Below are 20144 nucleotides of genomic sequence, written 5' to 3' on the forward strand. Positions count from 1 at the left end.
CCCAAATCTTCATTTACACGTCGGCTTGTACTTCTTTAACCATCGCATATGTCTATGCATTACGCCCAACACTTTAGCCGCATAAGTGTTTGCTTTCGTCGCATCTCTGTCGTAATACACCCAAGAGGACGTCGCACCACTTGTTGCACAAGTGTCGCCAACTGCACTTCGCACCGCCATACACCCATCGTTCACTCATCACCCATCGCCCGCTCGTCGTTTACCTTGCGCTCGCCTTGCGTCCGCCGTTCACCCATCACTCAGAGGCCTTACAGAGGGGATCGTGATCATATAACACACAGACGAGATATATAAGTTATTGTTTTCTTTTTTGTATTTTTGAAGGGTAGTTTATATGGTCTTTTGAATGTATAAGGGTGCATCTACAAAATGTAATTTCTAATTTAAATAATGAAAATTATGATTTTTATTTCTATTTTAAATAATGAAAATTATGATTTTTTTGGAAAAAATAAATATAATTTTATTTTAAATTAATATAATATTATTATCAATTATAAAAAGAATTACTACATGGATTAAATAAACACATATATACATAAAGTAGCATATAAGAAAATTCTTAATAAGGAAAATTTATTCTCATTTTCTTATTTTACAAGAGATTCTTAATTTGTAAATAAATTTTATTATAATATTATAGATTAATACTATTACTTATTAATAGATGAAAAAAATACTCTAACTCATATAAATATAACATTTTTTAATTAAATAATTTAATTGCTAAAATTAAAATTAAAATCATATTATCTATTTAATAATAATTAATAATTTATGTTTAGAATGTATACAATCAAATTAAATTGAAATACTAAAAACTTATTTCAATTCGTGAAAAAAAGATGGCTTTGATTCATGAAATGAACGAATATCTTGTATTAGTAAGAAAATTGAATTGCTTGTAAACTATGGTACATATTCTTGAACTCAAAATAAGAAACATAATTTTGAATTTAAAATAGCAAATATATAATAAATATAGCTGTGAGATCAGCCATTTCTTTTTACCCGAAAGTTGCATATATAAAACATGTAAATTTGACCGCGTAGACAATCACGGACACTCCATAGCCTTTCTCCAAGTAGCAATTCTCTATTGCACAGAGAAGTAATACACGGAGAGAAGTCCAACAATAAACCGTTGTTAATATAATGCGATCAAAGCGTTTGCAGATTTTCACCTCGGCTCTAGGATACCTGATGAAGGATCGGCAGCTGCAGAGTGGATATCGGGTGGTGTACTAGAAGTTGCTGTACTGCCTGAGGCTCTATCAGGGGCAGGTACGCCCAGGCTATGCAGATCTACGAAAGCGGGGCTTGTGGGCAAAGGAAGATGTTCTTTCTCAGACGTCAGCATCGACACCACACGAGACATTGAAGGCCTCAACGCTGCAGCTGCTTGTGCGCACAGAAGACCAATCTTAATGACCCTAATCCCTTCCTCCCACGAATAACTACCCTCCAATGTGGGGTCCATTACTTCCAAAGCTCTCTCTGCGTTATACAGTTTCCATGTCTGGCAATTGACCCATATCAACCAAGCATACAGCTTTAGTCACCAAGGAATCACAATTATAACAACAATTTCGAAAATATCTACTTCAAAGATGAGATCCAGAATGGCTATACCCGTTTGCTGAGAAACTCCGTGTCTTGAGCTGAACTCTGATTCTTTGTTCCGCTGATAATCTCAAGTACCAGCACTCCAAAGCTGAATACATCCGCTTTCTCTGTTAGATGTCCGCCGTACACGTACTCAGGTGCCATGTAACCTCTGCACAATACGATGTACAATGAAATCTCCATATCTTAAACGTCTCAAAATTATATGAACCATATTGAGGAGAGAATTCTTACAAAGTTCCTGCAATTCTAGTGCTGACGTGGGTTTTATCGTCTTCAAACAGTTTGGCTAAGCCAAAGTCTGTGATTTTGGGTTTGTGATTATTATCGAGCAAAATATTGCTTGCTTTAATATCTCTATGAATGATTCGAATTTCACATTCCTCGTGAAGATAGGCCAGCCCACGCGCAGTTCCAACTATGATTTCATACCTTTGTCTCCAATCAAGTAAATGGCGTTTTTCTATATCTGCAAAACATACACTAAAAAGATTAGCAAGGTACAAAACAAACTCAAAACTCGAACAAATGAAGATCGGTGCAGCGATTAAAGAGGGAAAAGCAACCGTATATAATATTGTCTAGGCTACTGTTCCGGAGATATTCGTAAACTAGTAGCCTTTCCGAGTTTTCAACTGAGCAACCAAGCAGTTTGACTAGATTCCTGTGCTGAACATGACTGATGAGATTTACTTCATTCAAAAATTCGTTATCTCCTTGACTTGAACCTATTTTCAGCCGTTTAACTGCAACCTCTCTGCCATCTGGTAGATCCCCCTGCCGATCAAGAAGCATCATGCCAGGTCAAAAATAATTATATGGTTTAACCATGGTATCTACATTAAAATCAATTAAAGTGGTTGTAACACAAAAGTCTCACTTTAAAGACGGATCCAAACCCGCCTTCGCCAAGCTTTCTCTCTGCGTGAAAATTAGACGTCGCCCCTTTCAAAGTCTGGTATTTGAAAATAAGATTCCGATTCGGTATAGTCACGGACAAGCTAATTTCTCCTTCGTGTCCTGCGGAAAATAGTTACAAAGTCTTTAATTACCTTGCGAAAAAGAAATAGGAAAGCGGTTCATAATATGCAAGATAGCGGTCATTGAATCGTAGCAATTTGAAAACCTCTCATTTCAGAAATACGTTTCCAAATTTTCCTTCGAGAGGAAAAAATCAGCTTGCAAAGGGATATGGCTGCAACTAATCCAACCGTAGCGGCTGCCACTCCCAGAGTTACCCAAAGCACGTTAGATCTCTTTGCTTCTGCAAATTTGCACAAGAAATCTCAGATAATTCGCACCAAATCTCAGAAATCTCACAAATCACCAAAACAAAATCTTTACAAAACCCCCAGAATATTCCCGAAAATTATAAACATGTGAAAGAAGATACTTGTTACTCGACGGCTTTCTGTCGGCGAGGGCGAGGGCGACGGCGAGATAATCGGACGATTGAAAAATGGATAAATCTCGGAACGCAAGTAGCAGTTCACAGATCCCATTTGCAATCCAATAGCTCCAGGTTTGCAATAGGAACCTATCTCTCGCAAGTTAAAGCGTAGACACGCTTCGCAGTCTTCTGTAGACAGATCTCCCCAACACTGCGCCAAGCTGTAGATGTGCTCTGTCGAATTATTAGGCGCAACGTCTTGCTCCGCAGCAAAAAAATTGGGAGCCTTCGTAGCTTTATACAGAACCTTCCGGAGCATCGCCAAAATAGTAATTTCGAAGTCCGAAGGGCCGTTTTCCCCAGGACGGCATAAACGAAAGTATTCTGTGCTCTCATTAAATTTGTTGGAAAAACTATGATTGTCGTAACGTAATAAGCAGTCATTTAGTATAATGGACCCAGAAGTTCTGATGCAATCTCCAATCACGGCTTTTGCAGTGGCTACGCACTGTTTGCAATCGGAGGAGTTTAAATCTCCCCTGCATTGGGCAAACCCATAAACCGTACTGTGGCTGTTTTGCCCGTCATCGTGACTAGATGTATTGAATCCACTGGTAGAAACGTTCCCCACCAGTGAATCCAGAACCTGGTTTAGATTACTCTGAAAAGCGCTACCGTCGGTATATTCGCTATTCTCACAATACCGTATAACGGGATCTGCAGCTGAGAGGGGCATAAGGATAGACACGGTTACGATAAGGAAGAGGCTGCTAATTAACTCTTTCATCTTCATCGCCATTGTCCAGGTGGTTCGGCAATGGCGTTGGCATGTTCAAGTTATAGCATTCGTCTTCAGTCAAGGTCGTCAAGGAAGTTTCGCAGATATCGTCTAATGCTTTGGCGAGAAAGTCTTCTTTACGAATATTCTGTGGTCCAATCTAGATAGGAAAAAACAAAATTATATATATTTAAAGGCAGCTCGAAATGGCTGACTCTTGACCAAAGCCAGTCTCGGTTATTTTTTAATTATATTTAATTTAAGATTCCGTAAAGGTGTTTCCACGTTCAATAATTTTAATATAATTTAAAATATATAAATAATAAAGGCAATCGGACATGGTTTTGATAAATTAAAAAATAATTTCAATATAATTTAAAATATATAAATAATAAAGGTTATCGGACATGGTTTTGATAAATTAAAAAATAATTTTAATATAATTTAAAAAATATAAATAATAAAGGTGATCGGACATGGTTTTGATAAATTAAAAAATAATTTCAATATAATTTAAAATATATAAATAATAAAGCTTATCGGACATGGTTTTGATAAATTAAAAATTAATTTTAATATAATTTAAAAATTATAAATAATAAAGGTGATCCGACATGGTTTTGATCATGGTTAGCCATGTCAATCAATGTGGTAGCCATTAATTATTTGGCTTCATGATGACCCTTCACAATTTGCATAAAAGTCATACTTTATACATTGAGAAAGTGATTGGCATGTGACGTTATAAAATACTAATATCTTCTCAATACTAATACTATAATGACTAGACTGAACTAGCGGTAGCCCGACACCCTTTCACACAGCCCATTGAAACAAGAAAAGATATTCTAGTCTCCACGAAGTTTGTGATCTATAATTAACAATCGCCTCAAATATTACTTTCACAAGTTTCGTGCCTTGATTCGAGTTTGAGGAGCGTTGTTTATTTGGCTTTTGTTTCTCCAAGAGGCAAACAGGTTAATTTAAGTGTATTGATATTTATTATGAACTGAAAATTTTTCAATCATTTATTTTATCTAATTGTATTAGCTTAAAATATTATTTTAATTTATTTTTCATTTTCATTATTTTAAATATTTTTATGTTTATATATTATGTATTTAGTTCGCATGATATTATCTACTATTTAGGATAATTTCATCTCCTTTATATTAATTTCATTAATGCATGACACACTTAATAATAACAAACCATTGGTTAATATGACACTAAACAAATCATAATTTTAATATAGAAATTTAAAATTTGAATTTATTTTATAATTAAAGAAATAAAACAAATATAAATAATTAATAGTTAATTAGTGTAACATTATTTTAGAGTTTAATCTGATTGCTTTTTTGCCTTGAAAATCATGGAAATTTTAGTCATATTTTGATAAAATCTCACATGAATTTTTCTAAATCTAAGTTATAGTTGTCAAACTTCAATATTTTAAGTGCCCTAGAAGTTTTTGATGGTGTTGAATCTATTTCCACCATAAAAAACAAGATTCAAACACGACTACAAGATTTTTGAAATTTGTTTACCTGGTAGACAACTCCTAACATTATAAATTAAATGATTGATAAAGATAGATAAGCATCAAGACGGTTACCTCATCATACATCTGATATTGTAGAGAAGAAAACAATCCTAAAATTAAGTGAAGTATAATTTAATTTTAAATTATTATACTATTAATTATAAAAATAATTAATGCATAAGTTAAAAAGCAACATACACATATAATATAGCATATAACAAGATTTTTAAAAATCATGAAAATGCACTCTTTTTTATAATAGATATTTTTAATTTATAAATAAATTTTAGTATAATATTATAGTTTTAGTTAGAAAAATTTGTGGTAAAATTTTGATTATGTTATGGATTCAATATTTTTTTTAGGGCATTTCTATTATACATATATTACTTATCGAATTTGTAATTTTAATAAATTTTGCCAAGTTTTTCAAAAAATCAAATCTTAAAAATCCAAAAAACATTTTCAAAAAATCACACTAAAAAAATATAACTATATTTACAAATATGAAATCAGTAATTGTTTTTTACCCCCAAAAATGCATCCGTGTCCTATCAAAATATTCTATGTAAATTTGACCGGGTAGACAATCATGGACACTCCATAGCTTTGTAACAATTTTCTTCAATCATGGACACTCCATAGCTTTTAAGTAACAATTTTGACCGTGTAGACAATCATGGACACTCCATAGCTTTAAGTAACAATTTTCTTCAATCATGGACACTCCATAGCTTTAAGTAACAATTTTCTTTTCCGCAGGAATCACTGATCATTAAATTCAGCAGAAGTGTGTAATTTCTCCCGGTAATATAGAAAGTTTCAAAGATATCGTCTAATGCTTTGGTAATAAAGTCTTGTCTTTACAGATCTTATATCTTATGTGGTCCAATCTAGAACAGAATTATATATATTTAAAGGCGGCTGCGGACACAATATAAAATTATGGTCCTATCTACAACAAAATTATACATATTTAAACGCGGCTCCCGACACAATTCCCTCTACCTTTTTCTTCCACTTTGGTGATAAAGTCTTGTCTTTAAAAATCTTATATCTTATGTGGTCCAATCTAGAACAAAATTATATATATTTAAAGGCGGCTGCGGACACAATATAAAATTATGGTCCTATCTAGAACAAAATTATATCTATTTAAACGCGGCTCCCGACACAATTTCCTCTACCTTTTTCTTCCACTCATAATCTCCATAGTAATCTCAAGTACAGGCACTCCAAAGTTGAATACATCTGCTTTTCTCTGTTAGCTGTCCGCTGTACGCGTACTCAGGTGCTAACGGCTGCATAATACGGAGTACAATGAAATCTCCATACCTTAACCCTCTCAAAATTATATGAACCATATTGAGGAGAGAATTCTTACAAAGTTCCTGCAACTTTAGTGCTGACGTGGGTTTTATCGTCTTCAACAGTTTGGCAATGGCGTTGGCAAGTTCAAGTTACAGCATTGGCAATGAGTGGAGGTGGTTCGGCAATGGCGTTGGCAAGTTCAAGTTATAACATTCGTCTTCAGTTTCGTATCCATGACCCCTTCACGCTCGTCACAACTGGTTTTCGTCGAAATGGCTGAGGCGTCGCATCATGCATGTGGCTTCCGTATAATTCGCAGATGAACGTGGGAATAAATTAAGAAACCTGGATGTTCTTATCTGTACTATGATGAACTGAGCTGGCGGAAGCCTGGCGCCCTTTCACACTGCCCATCGAAACCAGAAAATATGTTTCAATCTCCATGAAGTTTGCGATCTATAGTTAACAATCGCTTCAAATATTACTTTAACAAGTTCCCTGCCCTGACTGGAGTTTCAGCATTGTTTTTAATTTTCCGGCAGGGAAAAAGCTTAATTTTATTTAATATATTAAAATTAGTAATTGTCTCAAAATACAAAGAGACTAGATAGGATTATTAAATTAGAATTGTTGAATTTTTTTAAAAGAGTTAATTGGTTTGTGGAAAATTTTGTTTTTTGTGCAATTACTTTTTTTAGATGTTTTGTTTATATCTATATTACAAGGAACACATTGAATGTCTTATTTCATTTTAGAGTGAATTAATTACCCAAAATCAAGAGGTTAAGTTAATTATCCAAAATCAATAAACCTTTATAGATGGCCAAATATATATAAAGAATACATCTCATTCATATGCAATACCAAATCCATCCTTTCATTTCGAGTAAAATTTCAAAAACATAAACACATGCCATTTCATATGCACAACAAACCCAACTTCTGAAATTTCAATGTTTGGATGCATCCCATTCATATGCTATAATAAATCCATATTTTCCTTAAATTTCAATCCATAACCACATCCATTCATGAGCCATAACAAAACCAAAAAAAACGAAACCCCCTAAACGGTTAATACAATAATGAGAAAAAAATAAAAAATAAAAACCATTACATGCATCTATCTGACTCCTCGACAAACGAGGAGAGAAGCACAGGTAACTGTTCCAGCAGATTGATGAGCGCTAGCAGTAGAAGTTGAGGATTCAGACATCGTTGTAGCGGTGGAACACGCAGGTCTGGCTCCAGCATCACCTACGAAAGCCGGTTCTGTCGGCTGAACACGAATCTCTAAATCGGTCGTTAACAAGGAGGCAACCTTTGACATCGCTGGCCGCGGCCTCCATGAACCTTGAGTGCAAAGAAGAGCAATTGTGATCACCCTTAACGCCTGGTCTCTTGGATATTGCCCCTCTAATTTTGGATCAACAATATCCAAAACGTTACCCTGTTCGTATTTATTCCATGCATGCAGTATATTTATGAAGTTCAGACTTTGAAATAAATGACGGTCTTGTTGGAATTACAATTTATTAAAACCGAAACGAAGCCATTCCAAAAATTTATTAAAACAGAAACGAACCCATTCCATTCTAGAAGAATTTGCATAGGGTCTGGTAGTGTGGCATCCGCGCACTTTCTCCCACTCACGATCTCTAGTACCACGATCCCATAACTATAAACGTCGGCCTTTTCCGTCAATTGCGCATGAACGGCATACTCAGGCGCAGTGTAGCCCCTGCGTCACAGCAAATTTGTGGAAAGGATAAATTAATGTTAGCATTTTACGCGTTAAAAGAATAGATGTTTCGAGAACAATTACTAAATGAATTGCACAACTTACATCGTTCCTCCGAATCTGGTAGAAACATGGGTTTGACCTTCTGGGGAGAATCTAGCCATTCCAAAATCTCCTATTTTAGGATGAAAACTCCCATCTAAAAGTATATTTGCACATTTGATATCTCTGTGTATAATGCTATGTTGGAATCCTCGTGCAAATATGATAGACCTCGAACTGTGCCTACTATAATGTCTATACGGTTTTCCCAGGTTAGACCATTTCTTGGCTCTCCTGCGTACCTCCAATAATAAGGAAAACTCAAAACAGGTAAAAAAAAACATAAAAAATAAACATGAGTTTAGAAATTAAAAACTCTAATGCTGAAATCAACACATTTGATGGAAAAAACTTAAACATGAAATGTTTCAATACAATTAAACAGAGGTTTTGGATACTATGTAAAATTTAATAAGGAAAAAATTTGAGAATATGCATCATAAACACACTTATTTTTTTAAAATTTTAAAAATGGAAAGGAACAATAATTATATTCAAATTTTTAAAAAAAATTATTAAAATATTTTCTCACAAAAATAATCATGTTTACTTATCTTTAAGAATGACTTTTCTGGTTTAAAATGTTACAATTTCTCTTATTTTAGATGATAAAAAACAAATGAGCAAAAAACTAAAACATGTAAAGTAAAATCTAGGAAAGAAAACTCAAAACTAAATCTTATATAAAAGATGGAACACTAAATATTAAAAATAAGATTAAGTGATCTCCACATACTAGTAAATTTATGTCTCTCTCCAACGAATCCATATAACTTTGAAAATGTAAAAAACATCCTCATTTCAAGAGAAACAATGCATACATTAGTTTAAAATTTCAAATTACCCTAACTTTAATAGATAAAAGCTAAATTATAAACTAATAAATCAAATTCTAATTACAATGAAATATCATAATAAGTTCAGATAATTATATAAAAATTTGATACTAGTATTATCAAATTTTCTAAACAAATATAAAACTTCAACTTCATTTAACTAATATATATTGAAACCAAATTTATTCAACAATAATAAAAAAATAATATTAACAAAATATTTTTTTGTTATAAATTATTAAAAAAACCTTTTATTTAAATTAGTTAAATTTTTAAAAGATAGAATTTACCTTATTCTAAATTTTGTAATATAAAAATTTCTAACTTTTTTTTTCCATGTTTTTAGATATGTGTAAATATCTGTAAATATAAAATTTACTTTCGTTACCATAATATAAAAATTTCTAATTCTTTACCAAATAAATCGCTTTCTTTTTGGGTGAGAAATCCTCAAAATAAAGGAGAACATCAATATTGTTCATAGGAAAAGATACCTCCTTCCTACATGATTTTTAACCCCTGGTTGGTAGTCTGTTTGGAAGAATTGCAAAAAACAATAAATCCAATCCTTTCAAGGTTCTGTCGATCCATCTTTAATTAGCCACTAAATCATTCTTTTTCAGACACAAAAAATTATGATAAATTTATATTAAGATAATATAAAAATCTGCATTATATTGTTTCGGGACCGTGAGAGCACCGACCAAACTGAGCGATCTGGTTCAAAGTGATGATAACGAGAGGAAGCCAAACCCGTACCTTATTGAACTTCACTACTTAGCAGACGAATCGAACTGAACCCGCAAATATTAGGATTTTTTTGTGACAACTCACCAGAATTTGGAAACTATGGCTTTGGAGTTTTTTTTTGGAAATTTGGCAATAATTTTCTTATCAAATCTTTATATTTTGTTTTCTTACGTATGGATTCACCACTCTGGAAAAATCTCTCAGCTCTTGAAACCTGGAAAATTCACAACTCAAAATTTCTAACCCATCCCTGTAAAATTTTGACAAACACAAACAAAACAAACCTCCAGAACACTATACATTATGATTTTAGAAGTTAAAAGCTTGAATCCTGAAATCAATAGCATTAGTGAGAGCTACATACCAAACAAATGCTTGTGAAGACCGTTATTCAGCATTAATTCGTAAACCAGCAAACGTTCGTTCCCACTTGTGCAACATCCGAGTAAACGAACAAGATTGCGGTGACAGACGCTCGTTTGGAGCTTTATTTCTGTCAGAAACTCCCGCACATGATGAGTACTCTCATGCCTACTGTTCAGTCTTTTGACAGCAATATCCGTCCCATCTGGAAGTCTTCCCTGCTTACTAAATTCAAGTTATTATAACTGATCTGTACAGTGTAAATAAAGCATATATGTGGAATAACCCATCAAATACATGTTTCAAACTGACCTTATAAACTTCACCGAATCCTCCTCTGCCAAGCATGTTGTTTCTGTCAAAGTTTCCGGTGGAGTCACTCAGAACCCTGTAGTAAAAAAGGACGTGCTCGAAATTGTCCTTTTCTGTTCCGTTCTCGTCTGCATATAGTACCATGAAAGCAATTTCGTCATAACCTCTAAATATAGCCAGGTTAAACAACTCAGCAAAGAAAATGTAATCACTCTTCTCTTCCCGGCTTGCAAAATTAATAGGCAGGGCAAAACCATTCATCAAAAACTGTCAAATAAAATAAAAGTACTATCTCTACGGTTAAAGCCCTTGCCACGGCTTCACTATAATAAAGAAATAGTGGATTGAAATTGTTGAAAAAATTGGGTTCCAAGCATAGCCATTATCTACCACGCTGCTTTTCCCTATACAAATTTATTAGTAAAACTCATAGATATTGAAAACCAAAAGCATACCCTCTTCTATCCATACAAAAATTCAAAAATTTCATTCCAATGGATCAAGAATTTCATCTCTATCGATTCTTTTGCTTAACATAACAGCGACAAAATAGAATCGCCAAGATAAACCATGCAAACACTCTTTTAAAAAAAACATAAATTAAATTCAAAACAGAGAAACACAACGAAAATAAAACACTGTAAAATCCAAAATGCATGGCCATGCAACAAAGAAAATAAACTTGAACAAGAAACAAGGCAAGCCAATGCAATGCATAGTATTGAAGAAAATGATGAGATGAAAGTGAGAATGCCCTCTGTGAGATGCTTAATACTAATTAGTGCTTGCCAAAATCCAGGGTAGAAGAACAGTGCTTGCCAAAAAGCAGTAAAAATATCTTCAAGAGTGACATAAAAGAATGGGAAAAAGCAGTAAAGCAACTCAACCGATATTTGGAAAAAGCAGTCACACTTCAAATCAACAGTTGAAAGTGTTTCACCTGATCCAACGGAGTAGGGTAAAAGTGTTGACGATTGTTGATGCAGAGGAAGGCCTATCGGCCTAATTACATGACTAAAGAAATAAATGTATATATAACTAGCAATTGTCCAAAAAGGTACAAAGAGAGGCCGATAGGATTATTAAATTGGAATTGTTGAATTTTTCTAGAAGAGTTAATTGGTTTGTGGAAAACCTTGTTTTTTTGAATTGAATCATTGTGCAATTACTTTTCTTTAGATGTTTTGTTTATATCTATATTACAAGGAACACATCGAATGTCTTATTTCATTTTAGAGTAAGTTAATTACCCAAAATCAAGAAGTTAAGTTAATTACCCAAAATCAAGAAACCGCTATAGATGGCCAAGCATATACGGAGAATACATCTCATTCATTTGCAATACCAAATCCATCTTTTCTTTTCTCTGAGTAAAATTTCAAAAGCATGAACACATACCATTTCATATGCACAATAAACCCAACTTCTGAAATTTCAATGCTTGGATGCATCCCATTCATATGCTACAGTAAACCCATATTTTCCTTAAATTTCAATCCATAAACACATCCATTCATGAGCCATAATAGAACCACAAAAAACAAAACCCCCTGACCCGTTAATACATTATCTACTCAAAGAGAGGTAAGACGAAAGGACAACACTATCTACGGATCCTTCATGTCTCTAAAGGAGATGAGGAGTGTCTCGTGACCCATTAATGCATTGTCTTCTCAAGAGTGTGAGGTGAGACTAAAGAAAATCACTAGCTATGGATGTTTCATGTCTCCATAAGGCCTTGATAAATCTTCGTTTATTTTGTAAATACAATAATATGTTTGTATTTTAACACTGTAAATACTAAAAATGAACCCATAAAGAGCAGATAATCAAGAAAGAAACGCTTCAATCACAGATTGGAAATCAGGAATGGTGATTATTTTATAATGACCGAATCCACCTTCTAATAAAATCTTCTTCCATTCTTTCTCTGTTCTTTCCTTCCCACCAGAGCAGTGCGCCACCATTACCAGAATTCGTGGCTACTTATATTGATCAAAAAAGGACTTGGAGGCATAGAATTTGCCATAGTCATATCTCAACCCACTTTTGTCGTCGTTGTTGGTTTTGTCGGGCACGTATCGATCTTGACCAGAAAAGTAAGTTCCCACTGTATAATAATCGATCATGTTATCGCCTAGCCTCGCCTTCAAAACATGTTTGAGAGAGGGCCCAATTGCGGAAGTGTTTAGCCCCTTGGTCCCAGAAAGAGGAACAAGGTAAAAATTAGGACACTCCCACATTCCTGTCAAGTTTGATGAATGTAAAGGATGCTCGACCTTCACCCAATTGACAAAATCCTCGCTTTCGTATAACAGAGCCACCCCACTACGATTACTCTTATTTCTGTTGACACCTAATCCGAAACGGATGGGTGAACTGGACAGTCATCTAGAAGATGAACTGATCCGTTGTATTTATGTATATAAATATAAGTTAACTAATGAATAATATCAGTCAGTTTTCTCTCTCGCTCATTCTGGAGTTACCCTGGCCTGACATGGTATCAGAGCCAGGTTCCAGTCCCTAAATTAGTTGTAACTCCTGCCTCTGCCCTGAGCACTGCGCTGCTCTGTCCTGCGCCACTCTGTCCTATCTGTGGTATCAGAAGCACTGTCCTGTCTGTCCTGCGTTGCTCTGCCTCTGCCTGGTGCAGAGAGAATCAATGTCTGGCCATGCCTGAACGATTTCATTCTCTGCGCATCCAAGACTGTGTGAAATTCCGTTTTAGACCATCTTTACTTCCGTTACTAAGCTTCTCCCGCATGATGGATACCTGTTCTTCGAAGGAAACAACCCTGGGTTGAATTTGAGCCTTCGCATTTTGAACAGTATTGCTGGAGAAAATGGAGGCAAGAATAAGCTTGTACTGCTCTATCTTCTGCCTCTGATCAGTAATGGTAGCAGCGCTTTGGAGAGCGCTCTCTATTTCGCCTGCCATCGTCCTTGAATTTGCGTTGTTGACTCAATCAATTTTCCCAACTCCAATATTCTCGCCCACCAGGATTAACAATTGTAGAGTTGAAACTGAAATCGGAAGCTGTTATAAGAGCTCCATATTGTGAATCATCCGTATTCCTTCAGAGCAGTAACATCTTGTGCAGTGCTGGATGTACTAGCCCCGCCTTATAGAAAGGATCTTGCATACTACCCGCTTTTGGGTAAGGAATTTTACATTGACTGTGTTATGAACATGGCTGCCTATATTATTTTTAGAATTGCATAGATGCTTGGATATACATATCAGCCATTGTAGAACGATTATACCGATGCTCCTTTGCATGAATGCCGAGACTTTGCTCGGGCGACATCGTCGAATCCGTCGCCGGGCAACGACAGATTGATGTCTGCGTCCCGCTCCGCCTTGTGACCAGCACCCATCGACGACACCAGCACCGATGCATCGCACCCTTCAACAAAGCAGTCATGGAAGAAAATGCGCAGAGTCCCCGCTGCTGTAGTTGGGTTGGCCCTCTGCTTGCGCACCATTACCTTGAAAATGATGCTTTCCAGTTGCGGGCACGACGAGTTGTAGTAATCCACCGAGAACAACTGTTGTTGTTGAGCAAGAACCAGCCGTGCTGTTACTGTTAGGACCATAACCACCATCCACAGAGACTTTGTTTGGGCGGTACGTCCTACCCCGCCACAAAAACGACGGAAAGAGCCTGCACAGAAAGCCCCCTCGACTTGTCTTGTTTGGTATGCTTTCATGCTTTCCCGTAGCTGAAATAGCTGGGCGATCTTGTTTTGACCTTTGTGGCCATGTAACTATCCTTTTCACCGCCACGAGATATATGTTATGTTTCTTTCCATCCATTGTATGCTTTGGGTTTCAGCCTACAGTGTGGAATCAGACTTTTATTTTGTCTTTGTATTAAAAGCGAAGGGGCCACACTCGAGTCGATTGATTTAGTTATTGAGCTATTTTTAGAGGTTCAATTTTCTCTACGAATGTTCACTTATTAACTCTGTAAGCATGCACATGTGCAGCTTCTTGGTTGACTATATTGTTAAATAGTTATATCAGTCAGAGTGTTTTTAGTGTTACATGATAAATTGGTATATTGAAGAGATATATTAATACATTGAAGTGATATATTGAAGTGATCCCTTGAGCATTTTTTCAAAACATAGTAGTATTGCAGTGATATGTACAATGAAATGCTGATGCTTTTAGCAAATATTAGAGGAATTTGAAGGCTGTAACGTAAGGATTTTCTATCAGTAGAAATAATTTTCTTACAGTATGCATTCAAGAGAAAGAAGAAGATATTTCAGAGGCAGGGGGGGCAGACATCCTCAAGCAGAAAAGGCAGATCTGCATTGCATTCGCTGCAAACGAAATGGATCACATGATGCTTCTACATGCAAGCTACCATGGGACAAGGTTGAGCAGAGAAGAAACCAGCAGAAAGGTAAAACTGATGACACAGACAGAGGTAAAGCACCTGAATCCGCTCATTATATTGAGGCACAATGTAACATTAGAGTAAATGAAGACTTGTTTAATGCGTCACTTGCTTCTTCGAAAAATGACTGGTTGCTTGATTCAGGAGCAACCTGTCATATGACTCATAGGAAATATTTTTTTGAAGATTTCACTGACAATGTTGATGGAGCAGTATACTTTGTAGATCAGTCAAAAATCAAGCCATCAGGGCTTGACACAATCAGGCTTAAATTTCCTGGTCTTCCAGACTTTCTTCTGGATCATGTTCTATATCTCCCACAGCTCAAAAGAAACTTGCTGTCCCTGGTCCACATCCACTAGCAAGGTCACTCCATTCATATGTTTGATGGCAAGCTTGAGGTAAGAAAGGCATCTGACCACTCACTTGTCATGAGGGGTATAGAAGAAGAAAGACTTCTTAAACTGCAAGGAACCTCTGCTCATGCACAACATTTTTCATATATTTCTCATCATGAATAAGGTACACGTCCATCAAGTTTATTATGGCATGCTAGATTTGGACATTTAAACTATGATAGTCTCCGCTTGTTGAAGAAAAATGGTGTTGCTGGTTTGCCTACAATTCCTAGAAAACATAAACAATGTGAGGCTTGCATTCTAGGAAAGCATAGCAAACAGTCTTTTCATGATTCACATTCAAGAGCACATAGGAAGCTTGAACTTATTCATTCAGATTTATGTGGTCCAATGCCTGTTCCTTCTGCAAATGGAAATAAATATATCATGACATTTATTGATGATTACACCAGAATGTGTTGGGTTTACTTATTGAAGAACAAATCTGATGCTTTTCAAACATTCAAGAATTTTCATAAGTGGATTGAAAATGATGCACAATCTCATATTGGGTCTATTCGCACTGATAATGGAAAAGAATATACATCAAATGAATTTGAACACTATCTTCGCCAACATGGGATTAAACATCAAACAACTGTGCCTTATAATCCTCAACAGAATGGTGTAGCTAAAAGAATGAACAGAACAATTTTGAATATGGTACGCTCCATGCTTTTCTTCAAAAATGTAAAGACAATGTTTTGGGCTGATGCTGTTCTATGTGCTGCATATATAAAGAATAGATGTCCATCTAGTGCTATAAGAAACAAGACTCCTTATGAATTATGGTATGGACATGTTCCTTCGGTAAAACATCTCAGGATTTTTGGTTCCACCTGTTATGCTTTAATACCAAAGGTACATAGAAACAAACTTGGTGCTAGAAGTCGTAAGTGTATCTTCCTGGGGTATTCAAACACATCTAAAGCATACCGCCTCTATGATGAAGTAAATAAAAAGTTTGTTTTATCCAGAGATGTCATTTTTCTTGAATCATCCAAATTTGACAGCGTTGTTGAGCGGCAACTTGATCGCTTGGATAAATTCACAAAACCGAAATCATTTCAAGAGTTTGATAATCAGATTCCACATCTTGAAGGGGGGATTCCTATACTAGATCAACATGTGGAATCTTCTTCTGAAGAACAATCTCCCCTGCATGACACTCCAACAACGGATGATGCTTTAAGTGATGTAATTGATAGAATTGGGAGACTTAATCTTGATTCAGTCCCAACTCAATCAACAGAACAGCCTGGACCATCTCAGAAAGGTCCCCCAAAGTGGCTGACAAAGACACTTGAAAGTGTTCATCCTGATGAAATTGGAAAAACAGGAACCAGAAATACAAACCAACAAGATGGAGGTGATGTGGATAACTCTAATTCACCTGTTGATATGGATGTTACTTATGATTGTGAATTGAACTTGTCTACAGATTTTGAACCAACTTCCTTCAAAGAAGCTGCTTCTCATGATGAATGGAAAGAAGCGATGCAGAAGGAGTATGATGCCCTCATAAAGAATGGCACTTGGAAGCTGGTTGATCCTCTATTTAGCACAAAACCAATTGGCTGCAAGTGGGTCTACAAGAACAAGTACAAAGCTGATGGCTCACTTGACAAGCACAAAGCTAGACTTGTGGCAAAAGGTTTTGCACAGAAGGAAGGGGTCGATTATGAGGAAACTTTTTCTCCCACAGCAAAATGGGCCACCATCCGGACACTCTTTGCACTAGCTGCTCAGAACGGTTGGAAAGTCCATCAAATGGATGTAAAAACTGCATTCTTGAATGGAGATCTAAAAGAGAATGTTTTTATGTCTCAGCCTGAAGGATTTGCTGTGAAAGGACATGAACACAAAGTATGCAAACTTGTGAAGTCCTTGTATGGCCTCAAACAAGCACCACGAGCCTGGTATGAAAAACTAACTGAGCATCTTCTGAAACTCAACTTCAATCATTTTGATCTTGATGATGCAACTTTATTTGTCAAGAAAGTTGGAAAAACAGTTGTATATCTTGTGGTATATGTAGATGATCTTTTAATGACAGGGAACAATGAAAGCTATATTGCATCCATAAAGAAAGAATTAGGAAATTTTTTTGAAATGACTAATTTGGGCTATGTTCATTACTATCTTGGCATTGAAGTAACCCAACATCCAAAGTCCATATTTCTTTCTCAAAAGAAATACATTGGAGATTTGTTAAACAGATTTGGCATGACAGAGTGCAATCCCCTTTCTACTCCAATGGAACAAAACTTGAAGCTCACATCTATTGAAGGAAAGGAATTTGAGGATGCAACAAAGTATAGACAGCGTGTAGGAAGTCTCATGTACCTCACTACTACCAGACCAGACATTTCATTTGCTGTTGGAATCCTCTCCAGGTTTATGCAAAAGCCTTGTGAGGGACATTGGTCTGGTGCAAAAAGAGTTCTAAGGTACTTGAAGGGAACTCAAGACCTTGGAATCAAGTATACACAGGTGGATGACTTCAACTTGATTGGATACTCTGATTCAGACTTCGATGGAGACAAAGAAACTGGGGTATCTACTTCAGGATATGCTATGAGTCTTGGATCGGGAGCTGTCTCCTGGAGATCACGCAAACAATCACTACCAGCAGATTCCACAACAAAAGCAAAATATGTGGCAGCAGCTGAAGCAACGAAAGAAATTGTGTGGCTCAGGAAAATTCTTGAAGATTTGCAGGTAAAACAAATACAATCAACTCCACTCATGATTGATAACACATCTGCAATAAAGTTGGCCAAGAACCCAAAGTTCCATGATCGTACTAAGCACATCAATACTAAATATCATCTGATCCGACATCATGTTGAGGCCAAAACAATCCATCTCCATCATTGTTCCACAAACGAGCAAATTGCAAACATCTTCACCAAAGCGCTTGGAAGAGAAAAGCTTGAAAGATTCAGAACGATGCTTGGACTCACCAACATCCCTTCAGATTAAGGGGGGAATGTTGACACCTAATCCAAAATGGATGGGTGAACTGGACAGTCATCTAGAAGATGAACTGCTCCGTTGTATTTATGTATATAAATATAAGTTAACTAATGAATAATATCAGTCAGTTTTCTCTCTCGCTCATTCTGGAGTTACCCTGGCCTGACAATTTCCAACGAAAATCCTCCATTTGCCGTCCGTGTCTAGCCATCCAATGGTGGGATCCCTAAAGAAAGTCCCATTAATTCCATCGCTTTGAATTAGAATAGGATTCTGAGGTATCTTCACCCATTCCCTCAAAAGTGGATCGGAGATATTATTAGGAATGACCATGTTTTGCACCTGTTGGGATGAATTGGCCCATCCAATATAAAAAATTACAGGCTTGTCTCTGAGCAGTAACGTCGCCGAACCGGACCAGCAGCCCTTTATATCATACCATTCGCTCAGAACAATGGCAGGAACCATTGAATGCCAATTAATGAGATCCTCAGAAACAACATGCCCCCAAAAAGTATTTCCCCACACTGCTTCTTGAGGATTATACTAGTAGAAGAGATGGTAAAACCCTTTGTAGAACATGGGCGCTGCAAAACGAACCCAACTCGATTTCATCACAGCAAATTTTAAATCTGAGAACTATTGAATGAATGAATTTAAAAGGAAAAGGTCACCATTTGGGTCTGTTGGAGGTTTGCGACATAGTCATGCAGACAAACACAAACATAACAAAACAAAGTTAGTAGATCAGCAGTAATGTCAAATATAGGGTTGTTATGGAAAATCTGGAATAATATGGACTGTACACACCATTCATCCAATTATTTTGAGGCTGAAAATGGTAAGCTATGCAATACCGATTTGAACATTTGTTCAGGTTGTGTTGACAATACGTTCTACATGAGAAACCCACATAACAACACAAATGCCTAAACAGAGCCCTGCCAGAGCTATGAGATAGATCGGAATGCCTCAAACCCATGACCCCATTCTGTGACCAGAACCGAATACACCAAATGCTATACGTTCACATCCTCTTTTATTTTATAGCACCGACCATTAGATTTTCAATCGAGTGAAGGATGACTGTTACTAATCAGTGCTTGCCAAAAGCCAGGGAAGAAGAACAGTGCTTGCCAAAAGCCAAGGAAGAAGAACAACAACAACAAATGGTAGGGAAAAAGCAGTAAAAATATCTTTAAGAGTGACATAAAAGAATGGGAAAAAGCAGTAAGGCAACTCAACCGATATTTGGAAAAAACGGTAACACTTCAAATCAAACGGTTGAAAGTGTCTCACCGGATCCAACGGAGCAGGGTACAAGTGTTGACGGTTTTTGATGCATAGGAAGGCCTATCGGCCTAAAAATGTATATATTCAAGTATGAGGATCTACTAGGATCTGTGTAAAAACAGAGGCCAGGTAGCTTTAGAAAATTGTTACATATATTGTTCTCTAAAATAATTAAATTATATTAAACAATATTGAGTACAAAATATCAAAATAGACTCTAAACATGAATTGTTATATGAAATAATTATAAATGTATAGAAATAAAACAATTTCACAAAATGTTAAT

At 36.0% G+C, this 20144-nt stretch overlaps 3 protein-coding genes and 1 pseudogene across 3 annotated transcripts; all 4 read right to left on the minus strand.

The window, feature by feature from the left end:
* Positions 1-1003: 1003 nt before the first annotated feature.
* Positions 1004-2951, minus strand: LOC149240657 (cysteine-rich receptor-like protein kinase 2). The gene is made up of 6 exons (XM_089367346.1): positions 2774-2951; positions 2528-2667; positions 2214-2424; positions 1882-2116; positions 1654-1798; positions 1004-1540 (listed from the first exon to the last, which is right to left on the minus strand). Exons 1-6 carry the CDS (start codon positions 2778-2780, stop codon positions 1202-1204), a joined length of 1077 nt encoding a protein of 358 aa, XP_089223472.1. The 5' UTR covers positions 2781-2951; the 3' UTR covers positions 1004-1201.
* A 36-nt stretch (positions 2952-2987) lies between these two features.
* LOC149240658 (antimicrobial ginkbilobin-2-like protein) lies at positions 2988-3836 on the minus strand. The gene has a single exon (XM_089370263.1). It carries the CDS (start codon positions 3834-3836, stop codon positions 2988-2990), a length of 849 nt encoding a protein of 282 aa, XP_089226389.1.
* Positions 3837-7008: 3172 nt separating this feature from the next.
* On the minus strand, positions 7009-11037 carry LOC149240659 (cold-responsive protein kinase 1-like). The gene is made up of 6 exons (XM_089370264.1): positions 10777-11037; positions 10466-10682; positions 8519-8612; positions 8215-8413; positions 7817-8122; positions 7009-7128 (listed from the first exon to the last, which is right to left on the minus strand). Exons 1-6 carry the CDS (start codon positions 11035-11037, stop codon positions 7009-7011), a joined length of 1197 nt encoding a protein of 398 aa, XP_089226390.1.
* A 7669-nt stretch (positions 11038-18706) lies between these two features.
* On the minus strand, positions 18707-19033 carry LOC149240660 (fructan 6-exohydrolase pseudogene; annotated as a pseudogene).
* Between the last annotated feature and the right edge of the window lie 1111 nt (positions 19034-20144).

The sequence above is a fragment of the Pinus tabuliformis genome, chromosome 8 (genome assembly GCF_031772625.1).
Source record: "Pinus tabuliformis cultivar Carrire ecotype Pingquan chromosome 8, CPIR1, whole genome shotgun sequence".
In the NCBI taxonomy this organism is placed as follows: Eukaryota; Viridiplantae; Streptophyta; class Pinopsida; order Pinales; family Pinaceae; genus Pinus; species Pinus tabuliformis.